Source organism: Oryx dammah, unplaced genomic scaffold (genome assembly GCF_014754425.2).
Source record: "Oryx dammah isolate SB20612 unplaced genomic scaffold, SCBI_Odam_1.1 HiC_scaffold_24, whole genome shotgun sequence".
Lineage (NCBI taxonomy): Eukaryota > Metazoa > Chordata > Mammalia > Artiodactyla > Bovidae > Oryx > Oryx dammah.
In genome coordinates, this window is record NW_024070208.1 from 36,284,781 (window position 1) to 36,308,850 (window position 24,070).

At 42.9% G+C, this 24,070-nt stretch overlaps 1 protein-coding gene across 2 annotated transcripts in view; it reads right to left on the reverse strand.

Moving 5' to 3' along the window:
- PARP4 (poly(ADP-ribose) polymerase family member 4) overlaps positions 1 to 24,070 on the reverse strand; it is a 69,477-nt gene that overhangs the window by 12,950 nt on the left and 32,457 nt on the right. For both annotated transcript variants that reach the window (XM_040266841.1, XM_040266842.1), the window contains 14 exons: positions 22,897 to 22,943; positions 22,668 to 22,746; positions 20,201 to 20,338; positions 18,237 to 18,432; positions 17,226 to 17,293; positions 16,470 to 16,657; positions 14,696 to 14,795; positions 12,795 to 12,965; positions 12,458 to 12,538; positions 10,405 to 10,485; positions 9,316 to 9,411; positions 8,603 to 8,725; positions 2,120 to 3,517; positions 374 to 473 (listed from right to left, as the gene is read on the reverse strand). In XM_040266841.1, the coding sequence (XP_040122775.1) occupies positions 374 to 473; positions 2,120 to 3,517; positions 8,603 to 8,725; positions 9,316 to 9,411; positions 10,405 to 10,485; positions 12,458 to 12,538; positions 12,795 to 12,965; positions 14,696 to 14,795; positions 16,470 to 16,657; positions 17,226 to 17,293; positions 18,237 to 18,432; positions 20,201 to 20,338; positions 22,668 to 22,746; positions 22,897 to 22,943 (2,866 nt within the window). The remainder of the gene's footprint in view (positions 1 to 373; positions 474 to 2,119; positions 3,518 to 8,602; positions 8,726 to 9,315; positions 9,412 to 10,404; positions 10,486 to 12,457; positions 12,539 to 12,794; positions 12,966 to 14,695; positions 14,796 to 16,469; positions 16,658 to 17,225; positions 17,294 to 18,236; positions 18,433 to 20,200; positions 20,339 to 22,667; positions 22,747 to 22,896; positions 22,944 to 24,070) is intronic.

The following is a 24,070-nucleotide window of genomic DNA, read 5'->3' on the forward strand; positions in this document are numbered from 1 at the left end:
TTTTTACCAGGAGTAACTGTAAAGACATGTTGGTGACGGTCGAGTTGCAGTATAGAAGGAGTCTATGTATCCAAACTGCTGTGTGGAGTGGGACTTTCCTGTGGACCAACACCTGACTATGAGGTGTGCGTGAAAACGATCTTTGTGTTTAGGCTACTTGGATCTTTTTACAGCAGTCACTGCTACTCATGCTAATAGATCTGTACAGGTAGTACCCTACTTAATGGTAAAGATGACTAGAAACTCGTCCCATCCTTTGATGATTAACAAATGTAATCCCTTTCACATGTAACAAATATATTAGAACACTGGTTTACAAAAATGTGTAACATTTAAGAGCATGACATTTATAAATAGAAAAATAGTGACATACCTAGAGATCGAATGCCTTTTTGTTCAAGAAAGCTGTTTAAAATATTTGTATTAAGTTTTAATATAAATCCCAGTTCTTGTGTAAGTTTCCAGCATCCATCCTATGAAATCAGGAAAACAAAATTTCAGCCACATTATTACAATTTCATTACATGAGTTATGTGATCAATAATATGTTTTCAATTCAGGGAATTAAGACATCTTTACTGTAAAATCAAAGTTTCTTCATGTGCAAACAGTATTATTGGGAATCTCATAAACACTATGGACAGTAAGTATTATACCTGGTGGCATTTGTAATAAAGCAGTAGAGGGGTTCATGTATGGAGATTTTTAAAAATAGTACTATACATTTTTTTCTTCTAGTAATTCTTTGAAACAATGTTTCTCAAACTTTTAAATAACATGGTTCCTTTTGTTCAACATTAAAATGTGTCCTTATGATGAAATATGAAAATGACTCTTTTCCACTAAAGATAAAATTATGTTGAACATGCTCTTTGAAACTACCTTCCTTGTGCTCACATACCCTGTCCACTCCAGCTAAGACGGATCTTCATCACATGCTTACAGAAGTGTTGCAAGGCGGATCCTGGGATCCTAACTGAGAAGCAGACAGACTCCAGGTCCAAGGTGAACTAACACAGGGCGTGGAGGGGAAGGTGGGGTGCAGGCAAGCACATGGGTGAAAGGATCTATGGCAACAATTTGAAAACTAACAGGACTGACAGAATGTGCCAGCTGGCCCTCACCTAGTAAAGAGTGCTGTTTTCTTATCTTGTGAGCTGCTTCCTGTGAAGTACTGTCACTGAACCCACTGTGCAGATGAGGACACTGAGGTACGAAAACTTAAGCAAGCTGTCCAAAGTGACCAGCTGACAAGTAGTCACAGCAGGACCTAAACCCCAACACTCTGGCTCAGAGAGTGTTGTGTGCTATGCTGCTTTCACATGCATTTCTCCAGGTGGGGGCTGCTGGCAGCTGGTCTACCTCTCTTCGAGCTGGACACTTTTATTACTCCCATTTCATGGATGACTGAAAGACTGACTTGCCCTGGATCACAGAGTGGAAGCGTTGGGACTTGAACTGACACTAAACCAAGTTACTTTTCTACTTTACTATACTCTTGCCTGGAAAATTCCACAGATGGAGGAGCCTCGTAGGCTACCGTGGATGGGGTTGCAAAGAATTAGACATGGCAGAGCGACTGAGCATATTTCATCAAAACAAGTTAATTACAGACATAAGATTGGGTCTTAGTACCAGTGCAGGAACTAAATTTACAGAGTGTGATTTAGCTTCACAAACGGAATGCTAACCTCTAATATAAGCTCACATGTTGAGTCATATTCCTGAGAACTTTTAATACTTAGAGTGTACTTACAACACTTGTGCTTTACTTTGCAATGTGAAATTGGTGTGAACTGCAGTTCAGCAGTTTTAGAACCTAGGAGATTAATGTCTTACCCCAGGACCCACTGAGGGATGCTAACCTTCAACTGAGGAATGTTAACACTCCCTTCCATGATATTCTGGCCTAACAGTTAAAAATAGGTAGGTAAGCACCAGCTTTTCTCAAGCACACTGTTTGTTCAGCTGGCTTCTCAGTGAAGGAAGCTGCGTTCTGGCACTAGCTCCTCATGTCAGTGTGGACCAGCAGCAGTCTGGTGAGGAGCTACTTTGTGTGGCACCATCCTGAACTTTGAAGCTAATGAAGCACAGATATATGGAGAGATAAGACTAGTACCTTGGTCTGAAGCCTGAAGAGTTCAGTCAAAGGCACATAATTCCTCCAGCTTGCTTTGCCAGCTAGGCCATCCTCATCTTTTTGTGCCTGAGTGCTTGTAGTAAAGCCACTTAGGTCATACTCTGCCAGATTTTTAAAAATCCTACTCGCCAGAAGCCCTCCTGTTTTATCACTTTCCATTTCAGAAGAACATTCAAAAAATGAACAATCATATTGGAAGGAGTCTAATGACAGAGGTTCATCATACACAGCTAACATACAAATGTCCAGCTGGGCATCCTCAGCAGGGCCAGATGGAGCCACTGGCAGCTTATAACTGGCACTCCTAGGAGATGGGATATGGTGAGAAGGAAGAAGAGAGGAAAGAGGGGGAGGAGGGGGAGGAGGAATGCCAACCCCCTGAGATAGAGGGGGAGGAGGGGGAACAATTCCCCCAGATAGAGGGGGAAAAGGGGGAGAAGGAGGAACACCACTCCACCCAGGTAGAGGGGGAGGAGGGGGAGGAGGAATGCCAACCCCCTGAAATAGAGGGGGAGGAGGGGGAACAATTCCCCCAGTTAGAGGGCGAAGAGGGAGAGGAGGAGGACCACCACCCCCCCCAGGTAGAAGGGGAGGAGGGGGAACAATTCCCCCAGTTAGAGGGGGAAGAGGGGGAGGAGGGGGAACACCAACCCCCCCAGGTAGAGGGGGAGGAGGGGGAACAACACCCCTGGGTAGGGAGGGAGGAGAGGCAGGGGAAGACAAGACAGACTTTACAAGTGGACAAGGGAGAAGACCTGCAGAAGGACAGGAAAAAAGATTCGGCTGCGGGAGAGGATCCAGCTGAAGGGCAGTGAGGGCACCGAAGCCTGTGGCACCCCCTTGATCAGTTTTGGGCAGCTGTGACTTGGAGCTAAACGAGGCCCTGGGAGCAGCAGCAAGTTGCAAAGGTGAGCCCTGGAGATGCAGCCTAGGAAAAGACTCCATGTCCAGGGAAAAGTCGGCACCACTGCCCATCTCCAGGTACTTCTTAGGGGAACTGAAGTGTTTGGGACCAGCTGGAGAACCAAACAGTGCTGAGCTGGGATGATGGTGGAAAGCAGAGCCAACATGGAGAGGTGCAGATAAGAAACTAGGGGCAGTAGGAATGTTGGAAACGGCCATTTTCTGTGAGATGGCTTCTGTGAATTGTGGTTTAACTTCTGTTTGTTTAGATGACTTCATCGGACCCAAATCCCAGAGCTCCTCCGCATCCATGAAGACAAAACTGACCGCTTCAGATTCTTCTGGGGCATCTAAGCTAAAGACTTCAAAATCTTCAGAAAGTTTCATCTTAAGTGATGAATGCTTCTTTTTAGTCCGTTTACGTTTACATTTATGTTTGGGTTCTTGGTTCCATTCAGAGGATGCTGAAAGTGTCTGCCAAAAAGAGAAGTGACAATATAAGGAAAGCACAGGTCAAGTGGATGATGATCAAGAAGCCAGGCTTCCTAGAGCTGACCTCTCAGCACTGATGAAACGGTCTGTCCCAGGGCACTGAGAAGACCAGACACTCAGGGTCACTTATCTATAGTGCCCTCATTTATAGACACGGAGTTGGAGAGCAGGAGACAATATCAGCGGTAAATACACCAAATATCTTAATCTCTCTCTGTTCTTAGAATCACAGAATTTTAAACACTCCTTATTTTCCACAAGAGGAAACTGAGGACCATAAAAGGGACTTGCCAAAGACTTGACAATAAGCAATATTATAGTGTCAAATTAGTCCTAAAAGGCTTTCCAGGTGGCACTGGTAGTAAAGAACCCACCGGCCAATGCAAGAGACATAAAAGATGCGGGTTCAATCCCTGGGTTGGGAAGATCCACTGGAGGAGGGCATGGCAACCCATTCTAGTATTCTTGCCTGGAGAATCCCATGGACAGAGGAGCCTGGTGGGCTATAGTCCATGGGGTTACAGAGAGTTGGTCACAACTAAAGCAACTTAGCAGCCCTAAAATAAACTGATAGAATGAATTATTCCAGTCTTTTATACTGCTTTATAGCAATATTAAGAAAATGAGAAAACTGAAAAAAAAAAATCTCCAAAGCTTTAAGTAAATTAATGTCTTTCACACTAGAATATGAAAATGTATAAAAAAAAGAGAATAAGGGATGCTCTGTCACTACTATTATCTGAATAAATTTTAAAGAGTATTCCTTAAAAACATGCATGCAAACAAAATCAAATTTTATACGAATTATTAGTCCTTGAGATATCTTGGAAATAATCAGCTTTTAGTTTTACCAATGTAAACGAGTTTTTCTTTTAAAGGAGTAGTCCCTTCCCAGTTCAGATAAATGTGTATATTTAAATAATTAATGGGGCTTCCCTGGTAGCTCTGCTTGTAAAGAATCTTCCTGTGATGCAGGAGAGGAGACCCAAGTTCGATTCCTGGGTTGGGAAGCTTCCCTGGAGAAGGGATAGGCTACCCACTCCAGTCTTCTTGGGCTTCCCTTGTGACTCAGAGGGTAAACAATCTACCTGTAATGTGGGAGACCTGGGTTCAATCCCTGGGTTGGGAAGATGCCCTGGAGGAGGGCATGACAACCCACTCCAGTATTCTTGCCTGGAGAATCCCCAAGGACAGAGGCCCTCCTCCAGGGGATCTTCCTGACCCAGGGATCAAACTGGTGTCTCTTATGTCTCCTGTGTTGGCAGGCTGGTTCTTTAGCACTAGGGCCACCTTGGAAGCACGTAAATTTTTTCCCTTGGATTTTAAATCCTTAAATTTTGGCAGTTTTACTTCTCTCACTTGGATACTCCAGAGTCTTACTACCACTGTTTTGTTCCTTTGCTTTTGTATGTGTCTCCCAGGTTTTATTTCCCTGGAGAAGGGAATGGCAACCTATTCCAGTAAGCTACAGTCCATGGGGCCACACAGAGTCAGACATGACTGAGTGACTAAGCACAGCTCAGCACATATAATTAATACTGCAGGACACAGGACAAGACATACATTTCAAAATAATACTTACAAATGCATATCTGGTTAAATTTTTCTTAATTAGATGAGTAAAGTGAAAAAAGAGCAAGTGATGGACCAGACCCATCAGACATTAAAGACTTTTATAAAATTACAATTATAACAGACTGATCTAGGAAACAGAATACAGGGTCCAGCACCAGATCCTAACACATGTGGGGAGTTAGGAGATGATAAAGACAACAAAGATTCCTCAAATCAATTCAAGGAAAAGAAGACTTATTTAATAAATGGTGCTGGGGAAAGTTGGAAGTCATCTGGAAGGGAATAAAGTTGTTCCCATATGTTCCATCTTATACCAGGAAAGATTCTGATTGGATGCAAATTTCAACGTAAACGTGAAGCCATACAACTATTTAAAGAAAGAAATCATGGGAAATTTTTATAAAGCATAATATCTGAAGGAAAGATTTCTAAGCATGACAAAAGACAAAGCAATACAAAACAAAGAAACCCAAAAATGAAAATGCTTGACTTAATTAAAATACCTGCATGACAAAATGATGATAAGCAACATCAAAATACAAATGGCAAACTGAGAAACAAATTTTTACAACTTGTATCATAAAGGCCTAATTTCCCTAAAAAATATAATTTGCCTAAGATAAATAAGAAAATGACTAATCTCACAATTTAAAAAGGTAAAAGACATTAATGGATGATACCTAGAAAAGATGAATATGTGGGCTCTTAGGAATATGAAAACATGTTCCTTTTCATTCATAAAGAAATGAAAATTAAAATATCACTAATATGCTTTTAACCTATCAGATCTGTAAAGATAAAAAATTTGAATAATATACCGGGTTAAAGAGAGAATAGAGTAACAGCCTCTCAAGTGCTTCTGATGGGAGAGTGAACTGATATAACCTATGTAGTGGCAATCTGGGCTTTCAGGTGGCTCTAGAGATAAAGAATCTGCCTACCAATGCAGGAGATGCAAGACAGGCAGGTTTGATCTCTGGGCTGGGTAGATCCCCTGGAGTAGGAAATGGCAACCAACTCCAGTATTCTTGCCTGGGAAATTCCATGGACAGAGGAACCTGATGGGCTACAGTCCATGGGGCCACCGAGTTGGACACGCAAAGAGGCAATTTGGTTAGAGCTAATTAGATATTCAAAATAGATTTATTTGGGTATAATTGATATAAACAACTGCATCTTAGAGTCATATGAGTTCTGGTGTAAATATACATCCCTGAGACCATTGTCACAACAAGGGGAATGACATATTCAGCACACACTCCTTTACCGTGCCCTTTTGTGACCCATCTCACTCCTCCTCCTTGCTTTCTGTAACTTCAGATTGGGTTGCACATATTTTGTGTCAATGGAAGCTTACAGCTTATATTCTTTGTTTGACTTTTACTCAGTATAACTGCCCTGACATTTATCCATGTTGTTGTATATATCAATGGTTAATTCTCCTTTTTAACCTTTTTTTGAACTACACGACTTCCCTGTAGCTCAGATGGTAAAGAATCTGCCTGCAATGCAGAAGATCTGGGTCCAATCCCTGGGTCGGGAAGATCCTCTGGAGAAGGGAATGGCAATCCATTCCAATATTCTTGCCTGGAGAACCCCATGGACAGAGGAGCCTGGCAGGCTACAGTCTATTGGGATGCAAAGAGTCAAACATGGCTGAGAGACTAACACTATTTCTCCTCTTTACCGCTGAGTAGTTACTCTTGTAAGGCTATACCACAATTTGTTTATTCATTTATCTCCTGATGGTTGTGTCCAACTTCTGGCTGCTACAAGTAAAGCTGCAATGAATACTCATGCACTAGTCTTTGTGTAAACACATACTTTCATTTCATTTGGGTGGGTCAAATGATAGGTGTATAGTTAGCTCTTTAAGAAACTGAGAGTTTTCTAAAATGATCTGCTTTTTTTTTTTTTTTACTGGGTTATTTTCTTATTATTGGATTGTAAGATTTCTTTATATATTTTAGATAAACATATTTGTCAGATATGTTTTGCAAACATTTTCTCCCAGTCTGTGGTCTGCCCTTTCATTTTCTTAACAGTGTCTTCTGAAGAATAAAAGTTTTTGATATTAATAAAGTCCAGTTCACCAATTTATTTTGTAGTTTGTTCTTTAAATTTAGGAAAGCTTTGTACAACCCTAGTTCATTAAGGTTTTCTCCTGTTTTCTTTCCAGATATTCAGGTTTCAGCTATTACATTCAAGCCAATAATCCAGTCAATCTTTTTTTATGAAGTGAGCTAAGGGTAGAGGGGTTTTGCTTTGTTTTTTGGTACATGACTATACAACCTTTTCAGAATCATTTTTTTAAAAGATGGTTTTCCCCCATTGAATAGCCTTGGGCCTCTGTAGACAATTGGCCCTATATATCTGGATATATTTCTAGATTCTCCATGCTGTTCCAATGGTCTAGATGTCCATTTTATGTTAATACCACACTTTCCTACTTACTGTGGCTTTACAGTAAACCTCGATATCAGATGGTGTAAGGCCTCCAACCTCTTCTTCCTTTTCAAAGTTGTTTTAGCTGGCCAAGATCCTTTACACTTTGTTCTTTAGTTGCCAAGTTGTGTCAGACTCTTTGCAACTCCATGGATTGTAGCCCGCCAATTGTAGGCACCTCTGTCCATGGGATTCTTTAGGCAAGAATACTGGAGTGAGTTGCCATGCCCTCCTCCAGGGGATCTTCCTGACCCAGGGATCAAACTGGTGTCTCTTATGTCTCCTGTGTTGGCAGGCTGGTTCTTTAGCACTAGGGCCACCTTGGAAGCACATAAATTTTTTCCCTTGGATTTTAAATCCTTAAATTTTGGCAGTTTTACTTCTCTAACTTGGATACTCCAGAGTCTTACTACTACTGTTTTGTTCCTTTGCTTTTGTATATGTCTCCCAGGTTTTATTTCCCTGGAGAAGGGAATGGCAACCTATTCCAGTATTCTTGCCTGGAGAATTCCAAGGATAGAGGAGCTTGGTGGGAGTCCATGGGGTTGCACAGAGTTGGACACGACTAGTGACGAACATCTTCCAGTTATTTAAGTTGTGCTTCTCAGCTTCTATTATGTGGTCACAAAGGCCACAGCATAAAGCACTACAAACTTTAATAAATACTGGTGGTGAAGTTAGATAATTAGATAGGCTTTTATCACTACTTTCAGGATGAATTGCCTGTCACTCTTAGAGGGAAGGCCTTTGGCTTCCTGAACCACAGTTTGTCTGTAACCACAATTGTTCCTCTTCTGCATCTTATAGCTACATTTGTAAATGGAGCCTTTCTCAGTCACATAACAGCATTTTTTAAAATGTGCAAAAATTCCCATCATCAGGGAGACATCTGCATCTGTGTATACAGATCAAAAGGGTGCTATTTTAGCGAAGGGTTCCCCTTACCATCATAAAAGCATGAACACACAATTGATCAATTGTATCAATTGATTTGTAATCACAATTTGTACACACAATTGTATCAATTGATTTGTAATCAACACTCACTTGCATCCTGCTGGCATCTGGTTGTTCCCCCTCCCAGCTCATGTATGGCAGAAAATCTATGTCTTCTTTGGCAATAAGTTCCAAAGTATTTGGAATATCAGGAGAAGGTGACTCATTACCATTCTATATTGAATCACAATCAGGTAAAGAGAAAACAGACATTATCACATTAAATTATTATTACAAATTCTAAAGCCTCATGAATGTTTGGTTTGGAAAGTTTGGGGGTCGGACTGGATCCTGTGTCCTGGGGGAGAAGATGGTCAGGTTGGGGTGAGGGTCCCCTTCACAGAGCACCCGCTGGGTGGCGCTGCACCAAGTGCCTTGGAGGGCTCTCCTCTCAAACTGTAGAAGAAAGGGCCACTCATAGGGTAAGAGGAGCCTAGGCCTCTCTTATTTTTTGAGGGTCAAGAATTAATAAAGGTGAGAAATGCCAAAAATGTAACAAATTGTAGTATATCTTAAAATTCACATATTCAACAATTTGTTACATTTTTGGCATTTCTCATCTTTATTGTGTACTAATTCAACTGTAACATTAAAATAACAGCACAGGTAAATCATGCAGAGATCACGCAAGCCCTTGCCCTGCGTGGATGAGAGGCTTTCTGCTGCTCTTCATGGACGCAGGGGCCACCAGTGACAGTGAAGGCAAGAGTCATTTTCTTAGCGTGCAAATATAGATAAAATGACCGTGAATTAACAATACATACCCTTTTCTCCACAGCCACAAAGCTTGTAAATTGTGTTATGAGAGAGTTTTCTTTACTGAGTTTAATAATCAGAGATTTTAAGGTTTGCTTCTTCATCTAAGAAAAATGAATAATAAGACAGAATAATAATGAATAACAAATGAAATCATGTCCTATTTTTCACTATTTAGCTATATACGACCAATTAAATGAGTACTACATAATACAAAAAGGTGTCTTTCTATAAGAAGTAGATAATTTTATAATTGCAACATTGAGTCGATGGCTCTGCCTAAGTATCTCAAGTGGCTAACCTACCATTTCCTGCAAAAAATGGGCTCAATGAGAGGCTAAAGTACAGAAACAGCAATTCATACTCATGAGCTTCTTTGTGGTGTGTTTATAAGGAGCCCTCAAGGTCAAGGCTGCTGAGCTGCCAAGACCTGTCACATTGAGTCTGTCTCTCACTGTAAAGAAGAGGAGCCCAGGGGTGTTGGGAGGTGGAGGGACTGGTCCAAGCTGGTCTGCCAATGCAGCTGGTCAGCTGCCCTCAGATGGAAAAGGACCCTGAGCAAAGCAGGACCAAGGCTGCTGACCTGAGAGTGGGAAGGAGGGTGCTGACTTCTGAGGGAACCAACTGCCTGGGGAGGAGTGCGCTGAGTGCTAATGTTCCAGCCATCATTTGACAGCAGTCATCTGGGTATGGGGTAGCAGAGGGAGTCCCCTGCCAGGGCCTCAGTGGCTCAGTGATGCGGGGGCAAGGTGGGCTTGGCTCTGCTGAGCTACACAGGCGGCTCAGCCCCCCAGACCCGGCCTCTTCATCACAGATGGAGACACTCACCCTACAACACACAAGCACCTAGGTGATGTCTTTACAGGCACTGAGGGAGGCGTCTGAGTCTCCTTTGTTCTGTCAATAATTCATTCAACAAGCTAAATAAAAACTAAATCAAGTAACTATGGGGCACCCTGCACCCCGGCACGGAAAACATGGCAATGATTACAGGGGTCCCTTTCCACCTGCTGATCCTCACTCACATTTCCACGGATAAAGCAACTCAAGAAAGGCCAAAAAAAAACAGACGATGGCTTTCATGTGAAAAAGCAAACCTCGTGATTCACTTCATTTTCGTGGAGAATGCCATCTTCGTAATCTCTGATCAGAGCTCGCGCTGCCAGCTTGTGAATCATCTGTTCAGGCACCAAAGGAAAAAAGATTCTAATCCATGTCATACATAGGAAATCATTTAAATAATTGAGATGTGTTTACATAAAATGAAATTCACCCCCTTTAGGTGTGCAGGTTGATGAGTTTTAACTAATGTAGATGGTGTGTGGGCTTCCCTAGTGGTTCAGCTCATAAAGAATCCACCTGCCATGCAGGAGACCTGGGTTTGACTCCTGGGTTGGGAAGATCCCCTGGAGAAGGGAAAGGCTACCACTCCAGCATTCTGGCCTGGAGAATTCCACGGACTGTATAGTCCATGGGGCTGCAAAGAGTCGGACATGACTGAGCGACTTTCACTTTCACAGACTGTATGTGGGGGCTTCCCTGGTGGCTCAGCTGTAAAGAATCTGCCTGCGATGCAGAAGACCAAGGTTTGATCCCTGGGTTGGGAAGATCCCTGGGAGGAGGGCATGGCAACCCACTCCAGTATTTTTGCCTGGAGAATCCCATGGACAGAGGAGCCTGGTGGGTTACAGTCCATGGGGTCACAAAGATTCAGACACGACTCAAGTGACTGAGTATACATGCATACAGACGGTGTGTGAGCACCACTGAAACACAGAGGAGGGGATTTCTTCCCATTAAAACCTTGTATCGTGTCCCTGTGCAGTCACCTCCAGTTCTGGTACCCATTCGTCTCCATTCTGTCCCTATAGTTGGCATTTTCTATACACGTGTGAACTGCGCTACTGGAAGAGCCAGCCCAGGGTTGTGAGGCCTGACTGTGATCTCCACTCTGAAGGGGCCACAGACAGAGCACCAGGAAGTCAAGGGCCAGGGCACCGCCCTTTCCTCAAATGGCTGAAACAACAGGACTCCAAAGGCAGCATCTCCCATCAGTGACAATTTCAACTCCTGCCATTTTTTTACTGGTAAGGCCATGATTCACAGTGGAAGGACAACTATAAAAATTGTGACTTTATGGAAAATGACCTGCTCCCAGGTAAAATCCCACTGAGATTCAGTTTTTCAGACAATACAAAGATGCCCTTAAATTCTATACATAAGCCATTGGCAAGTAATAAGTTAAGTGTTTTCATTCAATGCCAAAATGAAAGCTTTGCTTTATTTTTGTTGTTGTTTAGTCACTAAGTCATGTCCAACTCTTTTGTGACCTCATGGATTGTAGCCTGCTGGGCTCCTCTGTCCATGGGATTTCCCAGGCAAGAATACTGGAGTGAGTTGCCATTTCCTTCTCCAGGGGATCTTCCTGACCCAGGGATCAAACCTGTGTCCTCTGCATTGGCAGGTGGATTCTTTAACACTGAGCCACAGCAATGTGGTTATATAGATATAAATAAGGAATGGCTGTCTGATTATATAAATACTCCTGTGAATAGTAGTAGTAGTTACTGCCTCAGTCGTATCTGACTCTTTTCGACCCCATGCACTGTAGCTCACTGGGCTCCTCTGTCCATGGAATTCTCCAGGCCTACAGCATAGACAGGTTAGGAATTTTCCAGATCTAACTATAGCAGATTTGGTACTTATGCAAATACTACAAATTCATTTGCTTTTAATCCCAAAATAGAAAAAACAAAAACACATCTTCAATATACAATGTTTTACTTGTCATCCAGTACAGTTATACTCAGTATTCTAAAATAAGTGGCAAGGACCAGGCACTGCAGGTACACTGAACTTGTAGGGAGACATGCGCATCTTTGAGAACCACCTTTAAAGGTTTCATTCACAAAACACCAGGTTTAACTGCACTTATTTATGCCCACTGATGGCCCTGTGGATACTCCTGGACTCAAGACCCCGGATGAAGAGCTGCTGCCTTAGAAAATGATGGTCAGTGTCCTCGCTTGTGGAGATGACAACCCTCCACATCACATCAGGTTCTAAGATGTCAACACAGAAAACAATGCAGGAAGGATGTGGTGCATTAAATATGAAAATAACAGAATTATTTTAACTTTACAATCTCACCGTTCCAGTTGTCTTCTGAAGTTCAGTAGTTGACACCACTGTAGAATACTCTCTCTCTTGAATTAGCGCATGTAGAGTTGCCTGAAATGGGAAAAAAATTCCTTATAGTTTTTCTACTTCATAATGTCCTGATTAGTTCAACAGTGATTCTTTCAGTGATTTTAATGGGAATTAAGAGGCTCTCCAGTGCCCTTGGTTAACCAACCGCTGTGATCCCAGGAAAAACTGTGCAGCATATTATGACTTGGGGGTAAAGGAAAGGGAAGAAAAAATAAAAATAAAATTATTAGCAAAACACATTGCTGTTCCCATAATAAAACGCTTGCGTGCTCCTCACCTGTGTACAGTGAAGAGTGAGCCCGTAGACAAGGAGTCGCTCGCTGTGAAACAGGGACTGCACTTGGGCGGGGGCCTGCAGGGGTACGGGTGCGTCCGTGCTCAGCTGCTGCCATTTGATGGAGACCGAGTGGCAACTGGGAGAACTCAGCCTATCCATCTGGGCTTCTATCTATTTATCAAGAGGAGTTATTTCTCTTTCAGTGTTACATTCAGAAATAGTTACCTAACACTTAAAAATGACTTTACATTCTGTCCTTTGGGAATTGTAGCTCTTTGTTTTTTTTTTACCTCATTCCTGCTACAGGATACATTTCCAAAAGGATTCAGTCAAATTTTTAATAATAGCACTAGCACACAATTTAAATTCACAAACCATCTTAAAATTATTCTATTAATTAATTACCAATAAACAACTTTGTCGTGTAGTAGATTCCAGTTATAAAAATTAACCCTACAAAGGACTTGAATAGACACTTCTCCAAAGAAGATATGCTAATGGCCAATCAGCACATGAAAAGATGTTGTTACTAAGGGAAATGCAAATCGAAACCATAATCAGATACAAATTCACATCCACTGGGAGGGCTATATAAAATAAAAAAGTGTGAAAATAAGTGTTGATGCAGATGTGGAAGAAACTGGAACCTTGGCACACTGCTAGTGGGAATATAAAATGCCAGTGAACAACAGTATGGCAGCTCTTAAAACACTAAGTGCAGTTACGACATGACTCAGCGATCCCACTTCTGGGTATTGAAATTAGGGCCTCCAACACATGCCTGTACACCAATCATGTCAGTATGATTCACAGTCAAAAGGCAGGAACAACCCTAGGGTCTAATGACAATAAATGGATACACAAAATGTGGTGTATATATATAATGGAATATTTTTCAGCCTTAAAAAGGTAGAAAATTCTGACATATACTACGTGAATGGACCTCAAAAACACTATGCCAAATGAAATAAGCCAGGCACAAACAGACAAACATTGCTGGATTCCACTGATATGAGGTTTCTAGAGGAGTTAAATTCACAGAGACAGAAGAGGGTGGGTGCCAGGGGTTGGGGGTGCAGGGGCGAGGCGTCATTGTTTAACTGGGGGTAGAGGGGTTTCCCTGGGTCCCCAGCGGTTGAGACTCTGTGCTGCCACTGCAGAGGCGCAGATTTGATCCCTGGTCAGGGAACTAAGATTGCTACATGCCACAGCCAAAAAAGAAAAGAAATAGGGATAGACTTCCTGTTTGGGATGATGGAAATGTTCTGGAGCTAGATCATGGTGATGGCTACACAATACTGTGAGTTCACTTAATAACCCTGAATTGTATACCTGAAAATGGTAAAATTTATGTATATTTTGCCACAATAAAAAATTAATCCGAGCAAAAAATAAGTGTAATATTTCACTTTTAAAAACCAACCCATGACATTATATAAAGCAGAAATCAAACCAGAGAGCTCTGGTTAGTGTGTGTTTTGAATCTGAAGCTCATCCAGATGACAAGATGGAATAAATGGCCAGGCTCCGTGTGGCTAAAATAAACAGTATGCCGAGGTTTACAGTAATCAGTGGTTAGAGATGGGAAGAGGAATTCATGTTGTCAGAACCAGGGTTAAGGCTTGCAACCATGCAATAATACATAAATTGGAAAAAAAAAAAAGTTAGCTAGAAGAACGCCCCACTGGAGTGTTTCCTGTGCAAGCTAGCAGTAACTAAGGGTGGGGGGGAAGGCTAGGGGTAACTAAGGGTGGGTTGCATACGCTTTGGGTACCTTTTTGGCTTTTTCTAGTTCCCTTTTCCATTGATGAAAATACAGAAGTTACTGTCACTAGATTTCTAAGAAGATAAGATTTCCACATTTAGACATAAGACTGAAATAAGATGTATGAGACACATACCTGTTTTTTCCAGCTATGTTTGGATTTTGAGTTAAAATATTCAAATACTCCAGCGCCATAGTGGGACAGACTCCGTAAGACATGACGATTTGCTGTAGAACTGATAACATTTCACGTTTTAACCAAATTTTAGAAACAAGTTGAAGTACATGTAGTGAATACTGACACAGCTTAGGACTCAGTGGAAGACACGTTATGTTCTGCAGCTGAAGGCAGATATAAAACTTAGGCCAGAAAGTAGGAAACATCTGCAGGTCTGGGTAACCCAAGTTCCCACGTATCAGAAGACTCATGTCTCTTCCACAAGAGAAAAAAGCATACATTTCTGGCTTCTGATTCATTGGAGGAGGGAGGAGATGATTCTGAGAAACCTGTGGAGTGCTTGTGACAGGGATGGTGACTGGGACCCACTCTCAATGAATGTCAAAGCTGCCCTCAACTGATTCTAAAGTCAAGGCTGACAGAAGAGTTAACCAAGCCTGCATCTTAAAATCTGGTCCACATTTAGATAACAAAGAACTAGGAAGTAACTCTCTTTCCAGCAAATGTAATCTTTGATATTTAATTGACAATGTTTTGTTACATTTCTCTCAATTATTCTACAACTAATCAAGAGTACTTTGTTAGAGAAGTTCCTCCTGAAATATTAGACAAGTGATTGATAATTTTCAAAATTATCAAAAATATTTAGAAAATATCGAAAAAGTTTGAGAAAGATATTTGGAAATATACATCAGCCTATTGATAACGTGGGTAGGTCTTCGGTGATCAAAACTAAATGATTTGATTACAATACTGATTAGAAAATCCTTAAGCCAGAGTCTATATGTATTTACAGCTTTTACGGGTTAGTGAGGTTGCCGTGTGGGCCTGAGAGGACCACTTGTTAAACAGGCAGGATAAACAGTCTCTGCTCCTGAAGACTCACGAAATGTGGTTAGCATGTGAACACAAATGCATATATATAAAATGAAGAAGAAACCCATAGAAAAACACTAAAAACTGGACAAACTGTGTCCAAGCTCAGGGTCACCTCCCTCCCTAGTCACGATCTGCTCCCTTTGCTCTATGACTATGGGTAGGAGAGCCCTGGACATCTCTCCTCACCCCCGCCTGTGCAGCGGGATGTCCTGCCCAGGGAGGCCGATGCCCACTGGCCAGGACAGTGACCTCACAGCGGGGGAGTACAGGGGGCAGGGTCAGGTATGCTGTGTACAAATGCCAGCATGGCCCCCACTCTCCGCTGTCTTATTTTTACACCATAATCCTCAATATAATGCAAAAACATTAACTATAAATGGGGAAGGAGTGAACCCCAACAGTCATGGGTTTTAGCTTCTCTAGAGAAAGATTCCTGTACACAGCAGGGTGAGCAAATGCCAGTGAGAAAATGGCAGCAGTCAGAGAGGTGCAGGGAAGGGACAGAGCAGCCGGGGGTGGGGTGGGGTCACCATCAGGCCTGGGTGTGCCCGGCCTGTCAGGTTAGGCTCAATTATTCAAGTAACAGTCTCCAACACTGAAGTGGAGCTTGCTGGCTGTTTCCATGTATACAAGTTCACGAGATTTCTAGAGTAAGCCTATTAGACCCACTGTCATCTCCACCTCACAGAAGAGGGTGAAGGTCCCCCTCCCCCCAGAGTCACGGCTAACCTGTGGCTGCTCAGGCTCTGAGACCCAGGCAGTGGCTGGGGCCAGGAGCCCAGAGCCGGCCCCTCTGCACCAAGCAGCTCCCACCTGCTGACTTTCCCTGTGGGACCGGCCTGCCTGTGCTCACCCGACCCCACAGGAGAACAGCCTGGTGTGTGGCACGCTTCTTCTTACGAGCTGCAAGGTCAAGCTCTGGTTCTGGAGGTGCCCGTCAGATATGAGGAGGATGTTCCGTAACACGTGGGAAGGGTACAGCAAACTTAAGTATCGAAGTGTCTTCCAGAAATCTGTGTTTCCCATGGTAGGTGTGGCAGACTGGAGGAAATGAAGCAAAATCATTTACTTCTTTTGGGGTGTCTTGACCACCAACTGTAATCACTTACTGAAGCACACCCCTTAGTGAGGGTTATTGTCACTGAAAGGAAGTTCTTTCCTAATGATTCATTTGTGGAACAACTATCCTTTTAGTTTATTTCATGTCACACAGTACCTATAATATTATTAGTTGGTGTTTGTTTATGGTTTTCTAAGAACTATTACATCAAAACACCCCTGGGATTGCCAGCTAGTCTGGATTGAGGACACAATTGGTCATTCCTAGTTTGTTCAATGCAAAAAAAGAAAGAAAGAAAGGGAACAGAGCAAAACATTCAAAGCTGTTAATGCTGATTGTATTCAGATGTTGGGACTGTGAAAGACTTTTTCTTTCTTTTTTAATTTTCCATTTTCTTAATGAGTTCATATCACTTTCATTAATGAACTAAAAGAGCCCATCCGCATACAGAAATGGAAGGACTAGGGCTTCTTGGGGAGAAAGACCTGGCAGAACCACTGAAGCCTGATGGAGAGAAGACAGAGGACAAAGGCAGTTACTGGTACTCACCATGATGAACTCTGTGGGCGTCTTATTGTTCGTGATGCACTTAGGATATGAAAATAATTCCTTGTAACCTGTGTGATAAGACTGGTTTAAGATGTTGCCATTAAATATTCACTTTTTGACCACTAACAAACAATAATAATGGTTGGTAATTTTAATACATAAAAAAAATTCACCACAGCATTCCTTTAAAAAATTCCGCTGCATTCAAATGACGCACTTTACTGAGCAAAAACGACCTGGGTCAGGCTGTGCATGAGGAGTCTGCTCCTTAGCCAACTCCGTGCAGAGGAAGACACAGGACACGGGGACAGCCCAGGCAGCAGGTCATGTCGCCCTCCGGCCCTCGGCATGTCCCTGTTCATCTGACCTCTCCCCACCAGCAGCAGCAGACCCCGGCTCCTTCCTCCTTTGTGAAGGGGCTGCCTCTTCTGCCAAACGGCACAGTAAATAAGAATCAGCAGGGTGTGGCTGTCCCCACACCCCATGCTGCTCCTTCTGAGGGGCTGAGAGGCCCCTGGACCCCACCTCAAGGGGACAGTCCTTTCTTCAGTGGGGCTTATCTGGTGCCTCCTGAGACTGTTCCTAATAGCTCCTCTACCACCGTGCTGATTTCAGAGGTTCTGTCCTGATCCTTGGACCCTTGAACTCATCAGACCAAGGGTCTCACACTCAGTTCAACTGGTAACAATAACAATAGTAATACTCATCTGGTGTTTTCTATATGATAGGCATTGTTTAAAGTCCTTTAAATACATGAGCTCAACCCTCACAACAGCACTATGAGGAGGGACTATTTCTCTCCTGTTACAGATGAGAGAACCAAGTTCCAGTAAGCTGCCCAAGGCCACATCCAGGGCTCAGGTGCAGAGCTGTGATTCAAGCTGGGACCTGGCTCTAGAGTTCTTGCTCTTGAACCTTGCTGTGCTGCCTCTCAATGCACAGAGAGGTCACAGTCACCCCTTTCCACTGACATCCTGACGCTTTGGAGAAGGCACAGGGTGGAGCACTCACCTGTGCCAAACTTGACGACGTTCACCTTCTGCTCCTTTCCCACACAGGACAGTGCGTGCAAGGCAATCTGCTTTGCTTGCAGGAACGTCTCGCCCTCCATGGAACTGGAGCAATCAAGACAAATAATCACTTCACTCCTCTCAGCTTCGTCAGGGACGGTAATACCAAGATTTGGTTGAAACACAAGCATGCAGGCCTAGAGGGAGAAAAACAGGAGCTAGGCTGGTGCTTCTTATCACTTGAGTTCATCTGGTTATTTACATGCACCCAAAGACCCAGAACTCCACTCTAAAACCCACGCCACAGCTTTTCTAAACGATGGACTCATAGTTGGGACAGTTACAAAGCACTGAGCCTAAACAATGAGGCTCTGTGGGCTCAGGCCCATGGCTTCTCACTACTTCTCAGACCCTCATGGGAATGTGCCACTTGCCAGTGGGAAAGGCTGGCAAAAAAAAAAAATCCTCTAATCCTCCAGAAGGGAGATACACCCCACACTAATGTACATAGGAGTGTGCACTTCATCAGGAGCATAGCCAGTGTACAACAACCCACATCACAGGCAAGATGAATGAAAAGGTACTAATTCTTGCTACTTAAAGGGCTCAGCAACTTTAAACCACACTCAGCTGTGGCACTTCAAAGACCCTTGAGTTTGTACACGCCTAGTGGAGGCAATGGCACCCCACTCCAGTACTCTTGCCTGGAAAATTCCATGGACGGAGGAGTCTGATAGGCTGCAGTCCATGGGGTCGCTAAGAGTTAGACACGACTGAGCGACTTCACTTTCACTTTTCACTTTCATGCATTGGAGAAGGAAATGGCAACCCACTCCAGTGTTCTTGCCTGGAGAATCCCAGGGGCGGGGGAGCCTGGTGGGCTGATGTCTATGGACTCGCACAGAGTCGAACATGACCGAAGTGACTCAGCAGCAGCAGTATCTCACATAATAACCCTCTAAGGTACAAACAAGATACACATGTACCTAGGATTTGCAACATTTGGCATAAATGTGTTTATTGGAAAAGATTTACATGTAAAATCTGAAAACTTTCTCATCAGGCAAAATAATACTATAAAGGCAAAAAGAATAAGATTTATTCAAAAATGAGATGGCCTAAAGGAGATCAAATAAAAAGCAGAATGTCAGAGCTGGGGTTCCCAACGTGAACCTCATAAACCCCTGAGGGATTCAGAACTAATACAGAATTAATATATGAACATTGCTGTGATATCAAAAGTGCCTTCAGGATGAATGAATAATGAATATGTCCCACTCTCTGCCACCGTGGTGTGTGATGACTGAAACGCACAGCCTGACCTTTTATCTTATAACCAACTAACACTCAAAATAGAACTACTATTAGTTTCCATTAAAACTTTCCTCCAGATTTACTGGACACGATTTACATAAAGCATTGTGTAAGTTCAAGATTTACAGTGCAATCATCTAGCACACAGTACTGTGAAATGACTACCACAATAAGGTTAGCTAGCAGGAACATCTCGGAGAAGGCACTCCAGTACTCTTGCCTGGAAAATCCTATGGACGGAGGAGTCTGGTAGGCTGCAGTCCATGGGGTCACAAAAGAGTCAGACCCAACTTAGCTACTAAACAAAAACAAAAGAAAAATGACAATTTTTATGGGAAATATGCCACATGGGGGCTTTGCTTGAAACCACAAAAATTTTTCATTCTTGATATCGTAAGTATTTTTTGGTTGTGCCTCTCACATGTGGGGATCCCAACCAAGAAGTGAACCTGAAACCTCTGCTGTGGAAACACTAGACTGCCAGGGAATCTCCTCTATCACGAATATTTTTAATTGTAAAATCTTGGGGTGGTGAGAGCTCTTTTTGTAATGCTAGCTTTTCAAGACTATCAATCATTTCCAAATTTAAATGATCTATCCTAAAATACTTTTTCAACAGTATCTCCTACTTCTAAGTAAGAAGGAGTATACCTCGCTTTCTTTATCTGGATGCTTTTCAACCCACATTCTTGGGAGATACACATCAACCAAACCGATGAGGAGAGAAAATCCATTGCTGTCTAAGGAGCTGCCTGCCACAGTACTAATCACAGCTTTACAGTCTGTTCTCTGCAAAATAAACAAGAGTGAGAACTAAGTAAATAAGTGAATTACATCATACTATCAAGTAGCAAATCCGTGCATGATTTACATAACTCTATTAAAAATCAACATGTGTCAACAGCTCCCCAAATTGTGAACTGTAGGTTTTACAAGTGTGACCAATATCACGTTGTTTTTTTTTTTTAACAAGAATAAAATTTATTTAATATAAATTTATTTTAATTGGAGGCTAATTACTTTACAATATTGTATTGGTTTTGTCATACATCAACATGAATCCGCCACAAGTGTACATGTGTTCCCCATCCTGAACCCCCTCTCCCACCTCCCTTCCTGTACCATCCCTCTGGGTCATAGCAGTGCACCAGCCCAAAGCATCCTGTATCCTGCATCGAACCTGGACTGGTGATTCGTTTCACATGATATTATACGTTTCAATGCCATTCTCTCAAATCATCCCACCCTCGCCCTCTCCTATAGAGTCCAAAAGACTATTCTATACATCTGTGTCTCTTTTGCTGTCTTGCATACACGGTTATTGTTACTGTCTTTCTAAATTTCATATATATGTGTTAGTATACTGTATTGGTGTTTTTCTTTCTGGCTTACTTCATTCTGTATAAGAGGCTCCTGTTTCATCCACCTCATTAGAACTGATTCAAATGTATTCTTTTTAATGGCTGAGTAATACTCCATTGTGTATATGTACCACAGCTTTCCTATCCATTTGCCAGATCACATTTTTATCTTCTTGGTTCTAATCTAAGATACATGTGCTCAGTCGCTCAGTTGTGGTCGACTCTTGGCAAACCCATGGACTGTAGCCCGCCAGGCTTCTCTATCCATGGAATTTTCCAGGCAAGAATACTGGAGTGGATTGCCATTTCCTTCTCCATCTACTGTGGATATACACAAGCAAACTCAGCCCCCTGGAGACAGTCTCAGTCCCTGGACCCAAAGGTGACTGGTCTGTGTATCCCATTATCTGGATGCAGAAGATACAACACAGAATAGTAAAACAGAAAACCCAATGGGAATTTTAGAATTATGCCTTTATTGTAAAATAGTGTTTTTATAAGTATAAAATACTTTCTGAAAATACAGAGGGGAGGCTTTAAGTGACAAAGGCGGTGTGGTAGATTTCTGGGCCTGCCCTCTGTAGTAAAACTTTCCAGCTCCTCCTCTCAGGAGGTCGTGCCTATTTTTCTGGCCTTGAATGTGCTGTGGCCAAGGGGACAATGGCAGATGGAATGCAGGCAGGGGCTTGTGCTGTGTTTGTGGAACAGGCTGCCCTTGTCTGCTGTGCTGAGCTCTGAGCTAACCTATGCCAGGTGAGAGACAAGGGCCAGCACCCTAGCTGACACCAGGCCACCAGCCACCTGTCCCAGACCATCCTGTCCCCAGCAACAGGAGGAAAGCTTGAGAAACAACAAATACTTATTGTTTTAATCCACAAGATGTTGGGATTGTTTGTTACACAGCAAAAGCTCTCTGATGCCGAGGAGTTCTTGTTAAGGATGTATTATTTACATGTGTTTAACTTTATTCCCTTGCTTCCCAGGTGGTGTAGTGGTAAAGAAGCTTCCTGCTAATGCAGGAGATGCAAGTGACACAGCTTCAATCTCTGGGTCAGGAAGATCCCCTGGAGAAGGGAATGGCAGCCCACTTCAGTATTCTTGCCTGGAGAATCCCATGGACAGAAGAGCCTAACAGGCTACAGTCCATGGGGTCGAAAAGAGTCAGACATGACTGAGCACACAGACAACTCTATTCCCTAGCAAGATCCCAAAACTCTCTACAATAAAAAGGGCATAAAGATATTGAGAATGGGAACAAAGGAAAAAGCAGAGAAGATGCCAGCAAATTTCAATAAGATGGAGAACTGACAGAGCTGTGTTAAGTGATTCAGCCAGAGGAGAGGAAGCCACTGCCCAAGCTCCATGGCAGGGCGGCCTTGAGCTGTGGGCTCAGGGCCTGCAGCTCCCTGGGAAGGACCCCTCGGAGGCACTGGAGAGCGGATCATGCCCTGAGCTGTTAGCCCAGGTCCCCTCTCTGCCCTTGGTAACAAGCAGCTGGCACCTGTTCTCACTAATGGAAACTGAAGATTTATTACTTTGAGAAATTTAACCAAGTAGAGTCCAGACTCAGGAGTCCTAACTATAATGAAGCACAGACACAGAGGGCAGTGAAGTGAAGGCTGGCGTCCCCAGTCATACTGTGAACAACCTCCCAGCATCAGGGTCTTTTCCAATGAGTCAACTCTTTGCATGTATTGCTTTGGAAAACTCATGTTAAAATACGAGTTCTTAAGAAGTAAAAGCAAAGATCTACTAACCTTTTTTCTCAGGTCGTGTGTATCACTGAAGATGAATTCAATCATGTGTGGCATCTCGATAGACATGCTCAGAGAAAAGCTACCGAAGTGAACAGAGAGGTGGCTCAGTCCAACATCCCAATTACTGACCAATTATATACAGCTCTTCTGTGTAATTTTAAATGATAACTTCAGCTATAAAATGAATGTTCACTGAATAATTAACAGGTTTTGTATTTTGGGTACTAACCTTTGCTTTGTTCCTATTTCCTTTATACAAATCTTCTCCACTGTATCCTGTGAAAAGAAAAATACATACGCACAACTAAGTATCTGCTCAGTTTCACCACAAGAATCCACACACACACACACACAAGTACACAATTTATACAGATGCACACAAAGCAGGGGGTCTGAACACTGTATGGAAAGCAGCAACAGCAGCTTTGGTGGCGTCTCTGGTGACGGAATTAAGGATGGTTTAAAGTTTCCTTTTTGGCTTATTGGCGTTCTTTACGCTTATCAAAATTCTTCATAATGAGCACCCAGTACCAACATAAAATTTAAAGAGACTGAACAGAATAAAAACAGGATGTCATTGAGCATATCTGTGTTTATTCTCTTCATCTCACGGACGTTCAGTTCAGTTCAGATGCTCAGTTGTGTCCGACTCTTTGCGACCTCATGATTCGCAGCACGCCAGGCCTCCCTGTCTATCACCATCTCCCGGAGTTCACCCAAACTCATGTGCATTGAGTCGGTGATGCCATACAGCCATCTCATCCTCTGTCGACCCCTTCTCCTCCTGCCCTCAATCCCTCCCAGCATCAGGGTCTTTTCCAATGAGTCAACTCTTTGCATGAGGTGGCCAAAGTACTGGAGTTTCAGCCTCAGCATCAGTCCTTCCAACGAACACTCAGGACTGATCTCCTTTAGGATGGACTGGTTGGATCTCCTGCAGTCCAAGGGACTCTCAAGAGTCTTCTCCAACACCACAGTTCAAAAACATCAATTCTTTGGCGCTCAGGTTTCTTTATAGTCCAACTCTCACATCCATACGTGAACACTGGAAAAACCATAGCCTTGACTAGACCCACCTTTGTTGGCAAAGTAATGTCTCTGCTTTTCAATATGCTGTCTAGGTTGGTCACAACTTTCCTTCCAAGGAGTAAATGTCTTTTAATTTCATGGCTGCAATCACCATCTGCAGTGATTTTGGAGCCCCCAAAAATAAAGTCTGACACTGTTTCCATTGTTTCCCCAGCTATTTGCCATGAAGTGATGGGACCAGATGCCATGATCTTCATTTTCTGAATGTTAAGCTTTAAGCCAACTTTTTCTTTCCTCTTCCACTTTCATCAAGAGGCTTTTTAGTTCTTCTTCACTTTCTGCCATAAGGGTGGTGTCATCTGCATATCTGAGGT